We start from the raw sequence: 18,381 nt of genomic DNA, 5'->3' as shown, positions 1-18,381 counted from the left end.
ACGTCCACCCCGAGTAGTTACAATGAACAAAATTAGATTAAAAAAAAAATAAAATAAAATAAAAATAAAAAATTTAAAAAATATGCGCTCGAGCCCCATTGTCGCGGGATTGCTGGATTGAGTCCCGTTAGACAGTTTTTCTTTTGTTTTCAACATGGTAATTTTCTTTCCTATTTATATTGCAATTGATATAATGGGAAAAATACGTGTAATCGGATGAACTACAAATTTTTATTATCACAAATAATATAATATTCATAACTACCGACTAGTATACGACGAAACGCATATAGTAATACTGAAAATGTATGCCTGTCCGTGATTTGAGAAATCCCTCACACCTGGAAGGAGCCCGTAGCCACTTGTTACCTCCAAGTTTTGACCGGCTTTCGAAAGATGTACAATTAATTGCCGCTTTCGACATTATGAGTACAAGTTGCACAAGGTTATTTTTCGTAAAAACATGGAAAACATAAAGTTAAACGGCACCAGCTGCACTGAATAAATGCTATGTTTCTGCATACGCAAGGTCTTTTGAGGTTTTCCATGGAAAAACAAACCTCGTTAACATTTTCAAAAACGTCTCTTTCAGCTGATAATTTGGAAGCAAACCATGCATAACGCAGTATTTCCTAAAATATAGGTGCTGATAATTGGTCGTGCAGGATCGAGTGTATTTTAATAGCGTCTTCACGAGAAGCAATTTCTCGTTCTCTTTCGATTAAATATGAACAATTTTGAAGACACGGGAAAGCATACATTTTCAGTATCACTTTATGCGTTTGGTCGTTTACTAGTCGATAGTTATGAATATTATATTACTTGTGATAGTAAAAAAATTTGTAGACTGCCAAATAACATTGTAAAATTAATACAAGTTCATCCGATTACACGTATTTTTCCCATTATATCAATTGCAATATAAATAGTAAAGAAAATTACCGTGTCGAAAATAAAAAAAAAAAACTGACGAACGGGACTCGATCCAGCGATCCCACGACTACGGGGCTCGAACGCTAACCACTCGGCTTCTGCCGCTTCACGTTAAAAATGGCCACGCATAGGCATATATTAGACGACCGAAATTATCTTGCGATTTTCTCAATAACACTTGAGAAGTAGGCGCTACTGCTCACACATTTTGTTGTCCTCATGGAGTACTACGAGTGTACAAAGTTTGAAGTAAATCTGCATTCCAAACATTGTGGCCTCCCTTTGTAAGGAAGATGCACTAACTTTCACAACGCACTGAGAACAGCAATGAATTTCCTATAAGGTTAGGCCAAATTGTAGTGCTTCGAGAATTTTGGAGCAAATTCTAGAACCACTCTGTCTTCCAGCATTTTCACCACCCGATATTTTAGAAGTGAGTGGGAGAAACGAATACACCCTACTGCACAAGTCTATTTGTATGTGCAGGTAGAAAAAAACTGTTACGAGGAAAAGACGGACCCGGCGGCCGAACGGTGGAAGCCGAGTACCTGCCGTACGGTCCACGGAGTTCCCGTGTACGGGTCGAGAAGAACGAGGAAACTTTATGTAGTATTCTGTGCTCTTTAGTGTCTCTGTTGATTGTAAAAAGACTAACGAACAACCAAATATAGATTTCTATGTTCGTTCATGTATTGGACTCTTTTTTTAGACTAGAGACTTTGAACTAACTTCACGTCCTGGACTCGGAGAAGACGCACGTTCATATTTTCATACGGTTTTTAAACCAACTCTTGTGTCTCAATGTACTTAATTATTTCTAAAGCTCGAGACACGAGTGAGACGATGAAGATATTTATATGTCTAAGAAGAGAATTTTGTTCAGCACAGCAGTTCTAGTACATCGTTAATCAACGAGTACGTTGACACTACAGTTCATATACGTGATCAACAGATTACAGAAATAAGGAGATACTATTTTCAGTCGCTGAAAAATGTTAGAATGTGGCGGCCCGAGTGATAGGACCCGAAGAAAACAGGGATTTAAAGACAGAAACGGGAAAAAGATATTATGAGTTGCCATAGCAACCGGGCCTAACAAGATACGAGAACTGTTTCCAGTAATTGTATCGAGTCCAATAAACCTACGGAAGAAAGTCGAGTGCGCCACAGTAAAAGACGAGAGAAGGTGATAGCGGCAAAAAACCGGGGAAAAGGCCTCAGCCTTTCGACTGAGTGTGGACAGTAAGCAGTCTTCACACACGTACATCGTGCCGACACCGACGCAGTAACCAGCCACCGACGCCGAAAAACAACAATTATTTGGTAAAGTTGAGGGAACTGTTGAACGATAAACTGTTAGTACAGTTATTATACATAGAGGTGAATTTTTTTTAATGATCACCAGAGCTAATAGTAAAACAAATACGGATCAAGAACAGCAACTAGCAGAACGAGTCACAGCTATTAAAGTGACTAGGGAAATGCAAGACCTGTCTGAATCGGTGAATTTAATTAAGGCCCAGCGAGCAGATTCTGAAGCTGTAAACACTCTAAGTGCCGCTTTAAGAAAGGAGATAGGCTCAGTACATTCTAGATTAGATGCTAAGTTAGATGGCCAGAGAACACAGTCAAATGCTGAAAATGCTTCTTTAAGAAAGGAACCAGATGCCAAATTCAAAGCCCATAATGAGTTTTTTAATGCTTTTAGGAAATATTTAGACAATCGCTTCGTGGCCTCGAATAAAACATGAGACGATAAATTCGAGAAAAACCTAGACTTGATGAATTCAATAAATTCTAAATTGAATGCTCGAGGTCAGATGTTAAAAAAAACCTACACTTAATAAACACAATGAATTCTAAATTAAAGGCTCAGAATGAAACCTCAGTTATCCAAAAGACAAGTATAGGTTTACGGCCCGTCAAAATACACGCCGAGAACAAAGAATCTAGTAATCGATGCGAAAGCACAGTTACTTTGGAGGTTGAATGCGACGTCAAATATAATAATAAAGAACCCGATCTTAATGAAAAGTTAGAATCTTGTGAAAATGTGTGTAACGTTAAATACAATAATGTAAGACAGGAACTGAATGCTTTGAAAGAGAGTGTAAAACAGCCTGTGCGATTAATGTCAATTGTTCAATTGCAAATTACAGGTGTCAGTACCGACTTGTCAGTTCACGAGTAGATAATGTAGGACACAATTTCAAAGAGAATATATCCAGCTCTGATATTATAAATGTACGTAGTTTGGCAGAACCATTCGAACTAATTAAAGATTGGGAAGTTACCGAGAGTATAATCTCCGGAAACATTTCGTCAATTGCTTTTTCTGGACTTAGTGATGCTAGCAAGGTTACGGACGACTTGTGCAAAGAATTCAAACTTGTCCGTGACAGGGTAGAAAATAGAATAACTTTACTTAATGTTGTGTTTCCTATTAAAGTGGTAATTGTTTTGCTGTAGGGGGACTTTCACACCAAATTTAACGAGAAGTATTGGTGTGTAAGTAATCGAGTGAGGTTAAGGTTAGGTCCGTGGGATCCGGGCGGAGTCACATCTGTCTCCCAGGGATGTTAATGTTCCGTCTTAACAGGTGGAGTGACGACCGTCAGATCCCTAGTCGTTTTCGGTGTTTCTTCTGTACTATTTTTCCTGCACCAAATTCCCTTCAAATCTTAAACTATTCTGTAATCTATTCTTGAATTCTTATACTATCCTATTATCCACCTTTAGAGAGACATATAAGTTGATCAGTTTTCTCTTGCTTCTGCATCCTCGTCTTTACTTGGCCGACAAGCAAAGGCTACTGCAAGTCATTGATATCAAGGCCATACTGCACATAGAGAAATACGCACTTATCGTTGTTCATTGTGACGGTTCTACATCGTCTAGGTACTTGGAGAAAAAAAAAAAACTATCATGTTGATAAGGAGCATAACTAATGAGCATAAGTCAGGGAGGAACTAGTTGTGATAATTATTAAGGAATGTCTGTCTAACAAATATTCTGATGATTTGTGGGATAGTGGGACTCTAATAACCTAAGTAAACATACTATATATTGAATGGTGTATAGAGACATAGAATATATCAAGTATGTATAAGTCAAAAAGTAGGGGAGGACTGCGGGGTACTGAATGAAGTATCGAGAAGTGGAGTTGAGGTGTAAAATAGATTTGTAACTTTACCAGAAAACATTTAATTATAGTGTTCATAAAGATGTATAGTAGGGAAATGAACCATGAGGCCTACTCATAAACGATAAGGGGGGGCACCCAGCATGTATTGGATGAAAAGGGCAGATAGGCAGACCTAAGAAAGGCTGACCTATACTGTGCAGACAGGGGCACCAAGAGACCTGTACCATTGGAAAACAGGAATTAAAAATGGGGCGTGCCTACCAAAACGGAAGGAGAAAGGGTAATCATATGATCAACCCGTATGGGAGGTATAGGTACTGTTTCTACAGGGGAAATGGCAGTATCGTGACAAAAGCCACAAAATTTTGTAGAAATTATTCTGGTAAGTTTGAATTCCATACTTCATTAGCATTAATATGTTTTATGAGTGTCAGTAGGAACACTTTTATTTTGCCCAGAGTTCCTCCAGACTACAAAAAGATTATAAATAATAAGATTATTGCGTACTAAAGAAGCAGTGCAAAGAATTAGAATAAAGAATAAAGTACACAAGTGTCCGGAAAACTTGGAGTTTGCAATTAAAAATTGAGACAGAGTCCTAACGAATCCTAAATATTAGAAAAACTTACCAGGTCAAATAGGAATATTCGGGGTTGATGTCAAAATAGAGCGAGAGTAGAATATGTGAAAGATTAGCCAGAGTTTATTCTAAATGAGTACAAAGATCTTTGTTGGAGTGTATACTGCTAGAATTGTATGTGATATCAATTTACATAATGATTGTATAAAATATCGTGTTCAATGTGTGCGAGCCAGCCTGGATGCGGTTTTTAGGTGGTTTTTGGTGAGTACTAGGCCAGTTCCCATGTTCCACTGGAAACATGTACTACACAAACATTTAGAACACTTTATCACTCTTTTCTATACACAAGCAGACTGGGGGCAGACGTGGGCAGGTGTGGCGAGGGGCAGGTTGACCGATGACTTTCTCTGTTTGGTCTCCTTAAGCACTTACTCAGCATCTGCCTCCATACTGTCAGTACTCTGTCAGCTTTGACAACAAGACTAAAAAAACACATCACAGGAGGAGCAAGGTTTACCAGCAGCATTTTCTGTAGCAAGTACAATCAGATTTTCTTTCTTGCCACAACATAAGACTAATGACAACGGCTGTACTACCCTACACGACAGCCGTGTATAGCAAGTGGGCGCCCTCTTCACCTGCTCACTGCAAGGACTTTTAACGAGCACTGGAAAACGTGTAACGAAGCAGGGTTGCCCACTGCTATCCTGTTTTGGTTTCACACTCCTTCAGTAACTTAGTTAAGCAAGGAACTTTTATTTATTTATTTATTTATTTATTTATTTATTTTCATTTTCACCACTCAGATTCCGACTACAGATTCTGTGGCCTTCAGACTCATAGTACAGAATTCAGAAATAGTTTAAATAAAATTCCCCTAGTAAAATCTATTATTTCAGTACATTCTAATGTCTATTCTGAAAGTAATGAGCTAATTAGTTTTATTGGAAATTTATCCTATTAAAAGTTATGAACAATGACGTATATTGTGCAATAGATATTAAATGAAATTTAAGTGAGCTAATAGATCGAATTCACCTACGAGGTGCATTCAAGTTCTAAGGCCTCCGATTTTTTTCTCCGGACTGGAAAGAGATAGAAACATGCGCATTGTTTTAAAATGAGGCCGCATTCATTGTCAATAAGTCCCAGAGATGGCAGCACCGTACGGCAGATGGAATTTTACCGCCAGCAGCGAGAATGGGAACTGTTTTAAACACTTAAAATGTCGACGTTTTCCTTACTTGAACAGCGTGCAGTCATTCGTTATCTGAATTTGCGTGGTGTGAAACCAATTGAAATTCATCGACAGTTGAAGGAGACATGTGGTGATGGAGTTATGGATGTGTCGAAAGTGTGTTCGTGGGTGCGACAGTTTAATGAAGGCAGAACATTGTGTGACAACAAACCGAAACAACCTCGGGCTCACACAAACCAGTCTGACGACACAATCGAGAAAGTGGAGACAATTGTTTTGGGGGATAGCCGAATGACTGTTGAACAGATCGCCTCCAGAGTTGGCATTTCTGTGGGTTCTGTGCACACAACCTGCATGACGACCTGAAAACGCGAAAAGTGTCATCCAGGTGGGTGCCACGAATGCTGACGGACGACCACATGGCTCCCCGAGTGGCATGTTGCCAAGCAATGTTGACGCGCAACGACAGCATAAATGGGACTTTCTTTTCGTCGGTTGTGACAATGGATGAGATGTGGATACCATTTTTCAATCCAGAAACAAAGCGCCAGTCAGCTCAATGGAAGCACACAGATTCACAGCCACCAAAAAAATTTCGGGTAACCGCCAGTGCTGAAAAACTGATGGTGTCCATGTTCTGGGACAGCGAGGGCGTAATCCTTACCCATCGCGTTCCAAAGGGCACTACGGTAACAGTTGCATCCTATGAAAATGTTTTGAAGAACAAATTCCTTCCTGCACTGCAACAAAAACGTCCGCGAAGGGCTGCGCGTGTGCTGTTTCACCGATACAACGCACCCGCACATTGAGCTCATGTTACGCAACAGTTTCTTCGTGATAACAACTTTGAAGTGATTCCTCGTGCTCCCTACTCACCTGACCTGGCTCCTAGTGACTTTTGGCTTTTTCCAACAGTGAAAGACACTCTCCGTCGCCGCACACTCACCAGCCGTGCTGCTATTGCCTCAGCGATTTTCCAGTGGTCAAAATAAACTCCTAAAGAAGCCTTCGCCGCTGCCATGGAATCATGGCGTCAGCGTTGTGAAAAATGTGTACGTCTGCAGGGCGATTACGTCGAGAAGTAACATCAGTTTCATCGATTTCGGGTGAGTAGTTAATTAGAAAAAAAATAGGAGGCCTTAGAACTTGAATGCACCTCGTATAAGACTGCATCCAAAAGAAAGCCTAAATTTTACTGATTCCAGCAAAGTGTTTACATTAACCTAAAGTCTATTAGTTAAAGAGATATTAAGACTTGAAACCTGTAGCCTGTATGACTTTCAGTGCCAATTGTGACCGAACTACTGTATAATTCTGAGATGTGTTTTGATACTTTTGCTGCCTATATTTTTCTATGTAAAATGACTCCAGTCTCAACTTTGTAAGTGGGTTAATCAAGAATTAAGGAAATTTGAATATGTAAAAATTATTGTTCAAGAGGGCTGCCACGGTTATAAGTCGGGAATTCCCAAGGCGGATGCACAAGTTAGTTCCGCGTATTTAAATTGATACAGCTCACTCGTGTTATTTAAATAATAAAACCCAATAGTTAACTTCAAAACCAGTTAGAAAGGGTCATTTTAACCCTGGGAAACTATAAACTATAATATATTAACAGAAATAGTCAAATATTCAAGCGCTCGTCTATATAAGGTCTGAGCTGGTGCAGTTCTAAGTTAGTTCTCAGTCAGATTCTCACGGAGCAAAAGTGCGGTAAGTTGGTTAATTTTTTGGTAATTGTAATTGTGAACACCGTTAAAGACTGGAAGTTTCTGACCTACCTAATGTGAAGATTATTAAGTGTAAGAGGCCCGGTCACATGAATATTGTGTGTCTGAGTGATAACAAATAAATCGGACATTAGTTGACATAAATGTTCAACAATGAATACGGTCTTGACTTTTGATTTTGTAAAACTTAATCTAGGATCCTGGCTTCTTAATTTCAGTGTGTTTAGGTGAGACGGACGCAGCTACCGGGAAGACAATATTGAATAAGCAAAGCAAGGTAGGTCGAGACAACTCCGCACTATCTACTGGGTGAGGAAAACGTTTCAAGACCGGTACATCCGGTTGTGACGTGAACTTAAAGAGGCACCATAAACAAGGACACGTCCCGGCATGTTACAAACAGTCCGACGTATACACAAAGAGAGATGATTGTTTGGCTCCAGGTCTCCAGCCTTCAGCCCCTGGTTTGGTTTCGATACATTGACAAAGTCTCTGATATATGGACTCGTGGTGAGCATGACCTGTAAAAATTTTTGGAATCTACAAGCACATTCTCGCACTTAAATTTCACGTCGCCCTATTCTGAATCCCGTGCCAGCCATCTGTCTACACCACAGCTCCTACCCCTGTGACCACCCCCACTGCAAGACTTGCACTACCACCCTCCTACCACCACCTATACCAGCCCCGTAGTAAGTGGCAAAACATAGCCTACCAAAGGGAGAGAAAACTGTGAAACGACACGTCATATACCAATTGTTATGTAAATGCAGTTCCACCTTTAACCTTCAGCACGGCTATCACCAAGCTATCAAAACAACAACAAATGGGCATAGGCAGAGGGTGTATGTTGGCAACACACAATATCCTGTTGCACAACATGCTCTGTCTATTTCCCTCTCCTGCCCCCCCCCCCCCCCCCCCCCAACATACAATGTACTTTGCTTTCTGCTCTTATTAACTCATGCATGACGTTTTGGCAGTAAATCTACCACCTGTAAGCCCTCAGGTTTTCAAATCTCATCCAGTGCTGTTTCCTACAATCAGTCATTCCTTCTCATCCTGTCCAGTAAGTATTCCCTGAGCTGGGGCTCTGGACGGCCTTTCTGAACTCTAAAAATTCCCTAAACTCTACCACTCCTTTTCATTTACTCTTCTTCCTTCCTCTTCAACGCATCTGCCAGAAGGAGCCACTGGATACAAGAGCTTGCAAATTTAAGTACCTTAGCACATGTGTTCTACTGCCACTGCTTGGAGAGCAGATTTTTTATTTCTCCAATTACACTATATTTTCAAAATTTGATTATTTTCAATGATATACATATTTTTATGTATCATATCTACTTACGTGTTATGGAGAGTCCAGGATGGAATAACAATACAGGGTGTTCCACTCAAATTCCCCTGATTTCAAGGACCCAGGAGAGAAAAACCACAGTAGATATGACAATGAAAATGGCACCACATTGTAGAGCATCTCAAAGAATTTATATTCCCATGTCAGAAGTGCCAAGTATCGTCACCAGAGTGCAGCACGGTCGCACAAAGTGAAAATGGCAACTCCACAGCAGCGCATGCAAGCAGTAGTGTGGTTTGAAGAAACAAAATTGCTGATTACTGTACAAAGAAATTATAGTCCTGTGTATGAATGTGATCCACCTGACGTGAAAACAGTTAAGGAATGGTATAGGGAATTTCTGGCAACGGGAAGTGTTCTGAAACATTCTGGCGGGGCACATTATGGAGTTTCAGAAGAGACAGTGGATGGCATCAGACAAACATATCTCAGAAGCCAAAAAAAGTCAATTCGTCAAGCATCTACGCAATTTGATGTACCTCCATCAACATTGCATCGTGTAGTCCACCAGCATCTTCGTGTGTGTGCTTACGAAGTGCACATTCTGCAACATCTGATACCGAACGACAAACCACGCTGACAACAATTTGCTGCGGATATGCTGCAGCGTATCGATATGGATGCCAGCTTCCTGGAAAGATGTTTATTCTCAGATGAGGCAACCTTTCATCTATCAGGAAGGGTTAATAGGCATAATGTTTGGATTTGTGGTTTGCAAAATCTGCACGTTGTCATTGAACATGTTTGTGACAGCCCTAAGATTAATGTCCGGTGCGGGCTAATGCACGACGGGATTATAGGACAGTTCTTTGCGCAACAAACAGTGAATGGGTCAGTGTATCTGGACATGTTGGAGGAGTTTGTGTACCCTCAGATACAAGACCTGCAACCCAACATCATTTTTCGACAACACGGAGCTCCACCGTGTTAGTCAACGGCTGTTTGCAAGTTCCCGGATAGGAAATTTTCTAATCGTTGAATCGGACGTGGAGGACCCGTTGCCTGGCCACCACGTACAGCCGACATTGCGCTGCTCGATTTCTTCATGTGGAGAGTCGTGAAGGATCGCATGTGGGCGATATTCCTACATTGCGACATATTATCACTAACGCGATTACAACAATAACAGATGAAATGTTACAAAGAACTTGGCAACAAATTGAATACACCAATAATCTTCGTGCTACAAACGGTTCACATGCAGAGGTGTACTGATGATAAATGAATAAATTCTATGAGATGCTCTACAATGTGGTGCATTTTTCATTGTCGTATCTACTGTGGTTTTTCTCTCCATGGTCTTTGAAATCAGGGAGGTTTGAGTGGGACACCCTATAATACGGAAACGATAGATTGCTACATACTGCGTACAAAAAGGTGTGGCCTTAGTGCTCAGAGACAATGACTTTGCCTGTCTGCAACTCAGTGCACCTTTATGTGGCAAGTAGGAATCTACCCTTTCTATATTATTGTTGTGTGTTATTTACATTTTTGTACACAAACAAAGTGAATTTCGTAGTGGAGGGAAGTGGCAGATTGCAGTAGTTACACAGAGGCGAACTGAAGATCACAAAAACAACAAGATAGCTCCTCGGTATTTTAGAATTTTTAATATTTCACGGCCACTGTCATTTTAAGCACAGAATTCGTGCACAATGTCAATTTTCATTTACTGTGATCCAATATGGCTTCAATTGCACATAGTAATAGTAATAATAATAATAATAGCAATAATAGCAATAATAATAATAATAATAATAATAATAATAATAATAATAGCACTAATAGCAGCAAGAAAATACCTGGAAACACAAGGTTCCCAACCAGCCTACCTCTGATATGCACAGCTTGCACGGCCCTCTTTTGGCGTGAACCACATCTTTCCCTGCAGCTGCTTTCTCAAACACGTGTAACTTAACCCCATCTGTCTCTGGAGCTGTTTTTTCACACACCTGTAACAGAATCCGTGAAATTCTGCATTAAACCGAGGGGAGACTAAACACCCAGCTAACACTCGACAGTGCGAAGACCGACCTGAGCTCCATCCCAGCCACATTTCTTCACATTGTCTTCAATCCATTCCCTCTTCACACCTTCCAAATGAAATACCTGCAACACAAACCATTTATTATTTAGGTATTTGCCGGCCGCGGTGGTCTAGCGGTTCTGGTGCTGCAGTCCGGAACCGCGGGACTGCTACGGTCGCAGGTTCGAATCCTGCCTCGGACATGGGTGTGTGTGATGTCCTTAGGTTAGTTAGGTTTAAGTAGTTCTAAGTTCTAGGGGACTTATGACCTAATATGTTGAGTCCCATAGTGCTCAGAGCCTTTATTTAGGTATTTATGCATTTACTTTACATAGCACGATTGGGATCTTCAAACCATCTCTTACATCTAACCAATGTCTTTAGTGAGTCAACATTACAATATTTATAGTACATGGGAAGTATACAGTGATAATAATAACAATAATGTCCAAAGCACATGAAAGGGAATCTATATTTGAGAAGGGAGTGAGTCACAGTTGTACCCCATCTTCAGTGTTATCTGTACATTGAGCAAGGTGTGGAAGAGAGAGAGAGAGAGAGAGAGAGAGAGAGAGAGAGAGAACCAAGGAGAAATCTGGAAGAGGGCCAATCTTCAGCAAGAAGAAATAATAAGCTTAAGGTTTCCTGGGACTGTAATTCTGCCTACAACGGCAAAAGAGTTAAACAGTTGCAAGAGCAGTCGGATGCAATAGACATTATCTCGAAAAGCGATTACATGTAAAAGTAACACGAGGGTAGTGGAATGCAGTGGTATTTCGAATTTAATAAGTCGATGCTGAGATTACAGATGAGTAACTTTCCTACTCGGGCAGGAAAGTAACTGATAATGGCTACAGTAGAGAGGATATACGAAGTGAAATGCAGTCTGACACTGAGAAGATATGCATTCGTGTAGAAGAGGAATTTATTAATGTCTAATATACATTTAAATATTAGGAAGTCTTTCCTGAAGGTATTTGTCTGAATTCCAGCCTTCTACAGCAGTGAAACACCGATGATAAAGAGTTCAGAGCAGAAGAGAACAGAAGCTTTTAAAATGCGGTGTAACAGAAGAATTCAGAAGAATGAATGGGTAGATTGTATAGCTTATGAGGAGGTGTAGACTATCACTATACTGCATATTGAAATGTCTTTAACCCTCTTTCATGTAGACACATGTATCATTCAGATTTTGTGATCAGATTAACAATTTCTTGGCAGGAAGAATGCAGCACGTTATCTTCCACGTGGAGTCATTGACGGATGAAATAACTTCTATCGTGCACCGGGAGGCAGAATTACACACGTCAAAAACAAGTTTTGCATCACCTCAGTTTCGGAACCTGTACAGAAAATTGGAACAGAGATCAACATAAACATCATTTCCGCCCTTTTTATTGCTTTTATTGCACCACCATACAGCAAGACCTTCAGAGATGGTAGTCCAGATTGCTGTACACACCGGTACCTCTAATACCCAGTAGCACGTCCTCTTGCATTGGTGCATGCCTGTATTCGTTGTGGCATACTATCCACAAGTTCATCAAAGCAACTGGTGGTCCAGACTGTCCCATTCCTCAATGGCGATTCACCGTAGATCTCTCAGAATCGTTGGTGGGTCACTTCGTTCGTAAACAGCCCTTTTCAATCTATCCCGGGCATGTTTAATAGGATTCATGTCTGGAGAACATGCTGGCCACTCTAGTCGAGCACGTTATTCACGATGAGGGCACAAATTGTCGTCCATGAAGACAAATGCCTCACCAATATGCTGCCAATATGGTTGCACTATGGGTCAGAGGATGGCATTCACATACCGTACAGCCATTACGGCACCTTCCGTGACCACCAGCGGCGTACGTCGGCCCCACATAATGCCACCCCAAAACAGCAGGGAACCTCCACCTTGCTGCACTCGCCGGACAGTGTGTGTAAGGCGTTCAGCCTGACCGGGTTGCCTCCAAACACGTCTCCGACGATTGTCCGGTTGAATGCATATACGACAGTCATCGGTGAAGAGAACGCGATGTCAGTCCTGAGTGGTCCATTCGCCATGTTGCTGTGCCCACCTGTACCGCACTGCACGGTGTCGCGGTTGCAAAGATGGACCTCGCCGTGGATGTCGGGAGTGAAGTTGCGCGTCACGCAGCCTATTGCGCACAGTTTGAGTCGTAACACGACGTCGTGTGGCTGCACGAAAACCATTATTCAGCACGGTGGCGTTGCTGTCGGGGTTCCTCCGAGCCATAATCCGCAGGTAGCGGTCATCCACTGCAGTAGTAGCCCCCGGGCGGCCTGAGCGAGGCATGTCACCCACAGTTCCTGTCTCTCTGTATCTCCTCCCTGTCCGAACAACATCGCTTTGGTTCACTCCGAGACACCTGGACAATTCCCTTGTTGAGAGCCCTTCCTGGTCCAAAGTAACAATGTGGACGCGATCGAACCCCGGTATTGACCGTCTAGGCACGGTTGAACTACAGACAACACGAGCCGTGTACCTCCTTCCTGGTGGAATGACTGGAACTGACCGGCTGTCAGACGCCCTCCGTCTAATAAGCGCTGCTCATGCATTGTTGTTTACTTCTTTGGGCGGGTTTAGTGACATCTCTTGAACAGTCAAAGGGACTGTGTCTGTGGTACAATATCCACAGTCAACGTCTGTCTTCAGGAGTTCTGGGAACCGGGGTGATGCAAAACTCTTTGATGTGCATATCATGGCACATCCTAACAGAAGGTATCAGTTGAAGGCGAATTATTATGGCACATCCTAACAGAAGGTATCTGTTGAACGTGTTGGGGTGGGGGTGGGGGGTGGGGGGGGGGGGCATGGCGAGAATTACAGCACATACTAACAGAAGGTATCAGCTGATACAACACATCTTGAAACATCAACAAACAGTCACTTTAATCAGGGAAAGGGGATGGGGGTGGGGATAAAGGTTGCACAAGTAGACCACAAACCACAACCATAGAGATGAAGAGAGACAATCACAGACAGCTGCAGACGACAAGTCTTTAGACTGAGGACTACAGATTAAAACCTTCAACAAAATACATTTATTTGTGAGTAAAAGTGCACAAAAAGTGAGAGGACAAATAGGCTTTATCCTCCTCTTGGATGTGCAGGTCTTTTGAGTAAGACACATTTTACAGGGTAATTTGTTGCACAGCCACACGGAAGAAATGCAGCAACTGGAGAACGATTTGGTGACAGGCAAAGGCACAGTCGAGATGCCGCACGTATGAAATCTGGCACTGTCGTTTTAGAATGAGGACAAGTATTTAATATGTGAGGAGAGGCACTAAGGAACCAATGAAGTGAACAGAGTGGTGTGAAAATCACTTCGCCTTCTTTCTCTCTCCGTGCCAGGAAGCAGTAACAGGAATGTGGTGCATACCTTAATTTTTGTCGCTTCTGAGTCCGGATGTGTAGCTGCACACTGATCGTGTTCCGGTTCAATTTTGATACGTACAGGATCCTGCAAAAGATATTACTTTGCTGTAAAGAACCACACAATACAAAAAAATCACACTCTGAAAACTGCAATGCAAAAATTAATGTCTTCTCCAAACGGAGTCGAGCAGTGGATACAAATAGCAATGCTACTAACAAACATACTGCAGGCTGAACTGTCTTTACCCTTCTTTCACGTAGACAAGTATATAATTCTAATTTTGTGACTAGATTGACGATTTCTCGGCAGGAAGAATGCAGTACGTTATCTTACACGGGGGGGTCATCGATGGGTGAAGTAATTCCTGTAACGCGACGGGGAAGTGTGTCGGGACCCTCGCTGTTCGCTGTTCGTATTGTACATTAATGAGCTGGCGGATCAACTGAATAGCAACCTCAGACTCATTACAAATGATGTGGTTACCTATAATGAAGTACAGTATGAGAAACCTGCACAAATGTTCCATCTGATCTTGATAAATGTACAAGGTGGTGAAAAGACTGTCAACTTTATTTGAAGGTTTACAAATGTGAAACTTTGCACTTCACAAAAAGAAAAAAAATAGAATTCTATGCCGACAACACCGACGAGTCGCGACTGGAATCGGGTAACTCACAGAAATACCGAGATATCTGTATAAGAATTTGTGGGGATACGAAGTAAAACCGTCACATACGATTAGCCACAGGGAAAGCTGGTGGCGTACATCGGTTCACTGGTGGAATAGTAAGGCGACGCAATCGGTCTGCGAGGAGACTGTTTACAAAACACGTGTGCTGTTGACTGCTGCCAACTGTGTCTCTCTGATAGAGCGTAGTCACAGGGCAGCAGTTTTGATGAAGTGAGCAGTTTTGCATTTCTGAACATTTAAAGCCGGTTGCCAGTCTTTGCTTCACTCTGAAATCTTATCAATACTCAGCAATGTTTTTCCATTCGTGTACAGTCACTTCCAAACAGCTGACAAATTATGTTAGCCTCGATAGTGCTAGTAGAGAAGAGTCAATCTCGTATTGTGTTTTAGTAATGTCACGTGTACGTTAATGCTACAGGGTGATACATTTTTTAACATGTCTTAAGAAGAGGAAGTGGATTACCATGTAAAATCATTTAAAGAAGACGTATTACTCTTCACACGTTTGTAGCAAACAAGGATACAAGAAAGGCAATTGTGAGAGTTGGTGTCCTCCTGGCAGCTTGGCATTTTTTTTTTTTTTTTTTTTTTTTTTTTTTGGTGGGGGGGGGGGGGGGGGGCAAAATGTTACTTGTGGTGTGGTGAAGATAGATGTGCTGTCTGAGAAAACACACAATGTCTGTGGGACATCGCACATAAAAAACACAAATAATAATGTAAATAATAATAATAACAACAACAATAATATATCTTTAGGTAGATCCACCTGTCTTTCACATTATAGTGGGGAGATTAATGTATTTGCTATAAGGTTATGCCACAGCAGTAGAATCAGTCCGCAACTTAACATTTTCATGTGCACCAGTCATTGACACTAAGGTGTACCACTCACTGGCATTTACCTGAAAAAACACCTATAATATTCTAAGTCTTTCTGTTGCTGTTGCTAACTCTAAATATAGATAAATGTAAATTAATGCAGATGAATAGTAAAAAGAATCCTTTAATGTTTGAATACTCCATTAGTAGTGTAGCGCTTGACACAGTCACGTCGATTAAATATTTGGGCGTAACATTGCAGAGCGATATGAAGTGGGACAAGCATGTAATGGCAGTTGTGGGAAAGGCGGATAGTCGTCTTCCGTTCATTAGTAGAATTTTGGGAAGGTGTGGTTCATCTGTAAAGGAGACCGCTTATAAAACACTAATACGACCTATTCTCGAGTACTGCTCGAGCGTTTGGGATCCCTATCAGGTCGGACTGAGGGAGGACATAGAAGCAGTTCAGAGGCGGGCTGCTAGATTTGTTACTGGTAGGTTCGATCATCACGCGACTGTTACGGAAATGCTTCAGGAACTCGGGTGGGAGTCTCTAGAGGAAAGCAGGCGTTCTTTTCGTGAATTGCTACTGAGGAAATTTAGAGAACCAGCATTTGAGGCTGACTGCAGTACAATTTTACGGCCGCCAACTTATATTTCGCGGAAAGACCACAAAGATAAGAGAGATTAGGGCTCGTACAGAGGCATATAAGCAGCCATTTTTCCCTCGTTCTGTTTGGGAGTGGAACAGGGAGAGAAGATGCTAGTTTTGGTACAAGTTACTCCTCCGCCACGCACCGTATGGTGGACTGCGGAATATGTATGTAGATGTAGATATGAAAATGTGTGATGATTTATGGAACAATGCAATAACCAGAAAACCGAAGTCAGACAAGTGTAAAGTTTAGTGATAAACGTGACCACCAACAAAAGATATGACAGGGCACTGGATTTCTTATTGAATTATACAAGGCAGAAAAACACTTGTCATGTATTCACAAAACATGGGACCACATGTCCAACCACATTCAGATTGTACAATCCCCCATGTTCCTGCCCAGCAAATTATTGACAAGCAGTGGGTGTGCATGCCAGCCTGGAAATGTGGATTTTAGGTGGTTTCAGCATCAGCCTCCACATTTCTGGTATTCTGCCAGCATTTACATCAAGATTTAGCAAAAAACTATTACAGGAAGTACAAGCTTTACCAGCAGCACTCTCTGTTACAAGTACAACCAGATTTTCTTTCTTGCCATAACGTAAGGCTAGAGTGCGCCCCACATAACTTGGCAGGTGAGGTCCGGACGGACAGGAACACAGATACACCACGTCACCTGCCGACCGTTAGCAGTCGGTCAGTCGTAGTGAGAGCCCAAATTCATTTTGTGGTGTGCAGAGCAAGTTTATGACCATTTTCAGCATTCTGCGCAGTGTTCTTTCGAGGAAATACGATCGATACGAGTGGCAAAATAAAATCGCACCCAGTATTACACGAGCAGGTGTCAGAAATAATGTTTCATATGTATCAGTTCTATTGGCAGGAGTCAGAAGCAGCATCCAGATCTTGTCCCAAAGTATCTCCCGGTGTTGCCAAGTGTCGAGAATGAACGGCTGAGTTGAGCGGTATCAGGCTGAGAACTGTTCTACAGATTGCGAGTGAAGCCGACGGGTCTGCTGGAGGGAACGCATTACCTATTTTCATGTCACCCGGTAAGAGCCAAAATCGAAAGAAATTTCTAAGTGAGCTCGACGATTTCGGCACAAAAGTATTACGGCACAAAATATTTGACGTGTATAGTGAAGGTGAATATGCTACAGTAGATGAACTACGATCGTACACAAAAGAAGCCGACCGTTTCGATATTAGCAAATCAATCGTGCTCTGAGTATTAAGGGACATGGGATTTATATACGGGAAGAGCAATGACAGAAGAAAACTACTCTTCAAAAGAAATGACATTGTACCAGCAAAAATTCTGTTTTTGAGAACAATGCACAAGATTAAAAAAGCCCTGAAATCACATATTTATTATCTCAATGAACCATTCGAGACCAATGTGCTGGAAGACAAGTGAGGCTGTGGGAGGCCTGAAGGTTCCTGTGGGCAAAGGGAGATGCCTTATACTGCTTCACACTGGTTCTGCAGACAAGCTTCACGCCAGAAAAGTAAATTAATATTTAAAGCCTTCACACGACTATCACTCTGAAATGACTTACGTCACCTTCAAGGTGGTTTGAACACCAGCTGCTTCTGTACCTGGCGGAGAATTCTATTATTTTCGTAGATAATGCAAGTGTGCACTCTCTGCAAGTCAATAACACTCCTACTTCAAGTACCAGAAAGGATGAAATTATTTCGTGGCTGTCGTATAATGAAATTCCTCACACTGCATCACAAACCGGGCTAGAGCTACTCGTGCCGGTAAATGCATACGAGCCCGAATACTGCCCTTACGACACAGATGAAATTGCAAAACAGGACGGTCACCGGGCAATTGGGTTTA

The 18,381-nt window shown here is 41.8% G+C and overlaps 1 protein-coding gene across 11 annotated transcripts in view; it reads right to left on the bottom strand.

Moving 5' to 3' along the window:
• Window positions 1-18,381, bottom strand: part of LOC126108463 (myoneurin-like) — a 131,775-nt gene that overhangs the window by 38,225 nt on the left and 75,169 nt on the right. For 10 of the 11 annotated variants that reach the window (XM_049913698.1, XM_049913700.1, XM_049913695.1 and 7 more), the window contains 3 exons: window positions 14,371-14,451; window positions 10,981-11,055; window positions 10,779-10,898 (listed from right to left, as the gene is read on the bottom strand). The exons of the other annotated variant lie outside the window; for it this stretch is intronic. In XM_049913698.1, coding sequence (XP_049769655.1) covers window positions 10,779-10,898; window positions 10,981-11,055; window positions 14,371-14,451 — 276 coding nt within the window. The remainder of the gene's footprint in view (window positions 1-10,778; window positions 10,899-10,980; window positions 11,056-14,370; window positions 14,452-18,381) is intronic. 11 annotated transcript variants of the gene reach the window in all.

The sequence above is a fragment of the Schistocerca cancellata genome, chromosome 11, assembly GCF_023864275.1.
Source record: "Schistocerca cancellata isolate TAMUIC-IGC-003103 chromosome 11, iqSchCanc2.1, whole genome shotgun sequence".
NCBI classification, from domain to species: Eukaryota; Metazoa; Arthropoda; class Insecta; order Orthoptera; family Acrididae; genus Schistocerca; species Schistocerca cancellata.
Note: the sequence above shows the minus strand (reverse complement) of the source record. Positions and strands in the feature narration are given on the sequence as shown.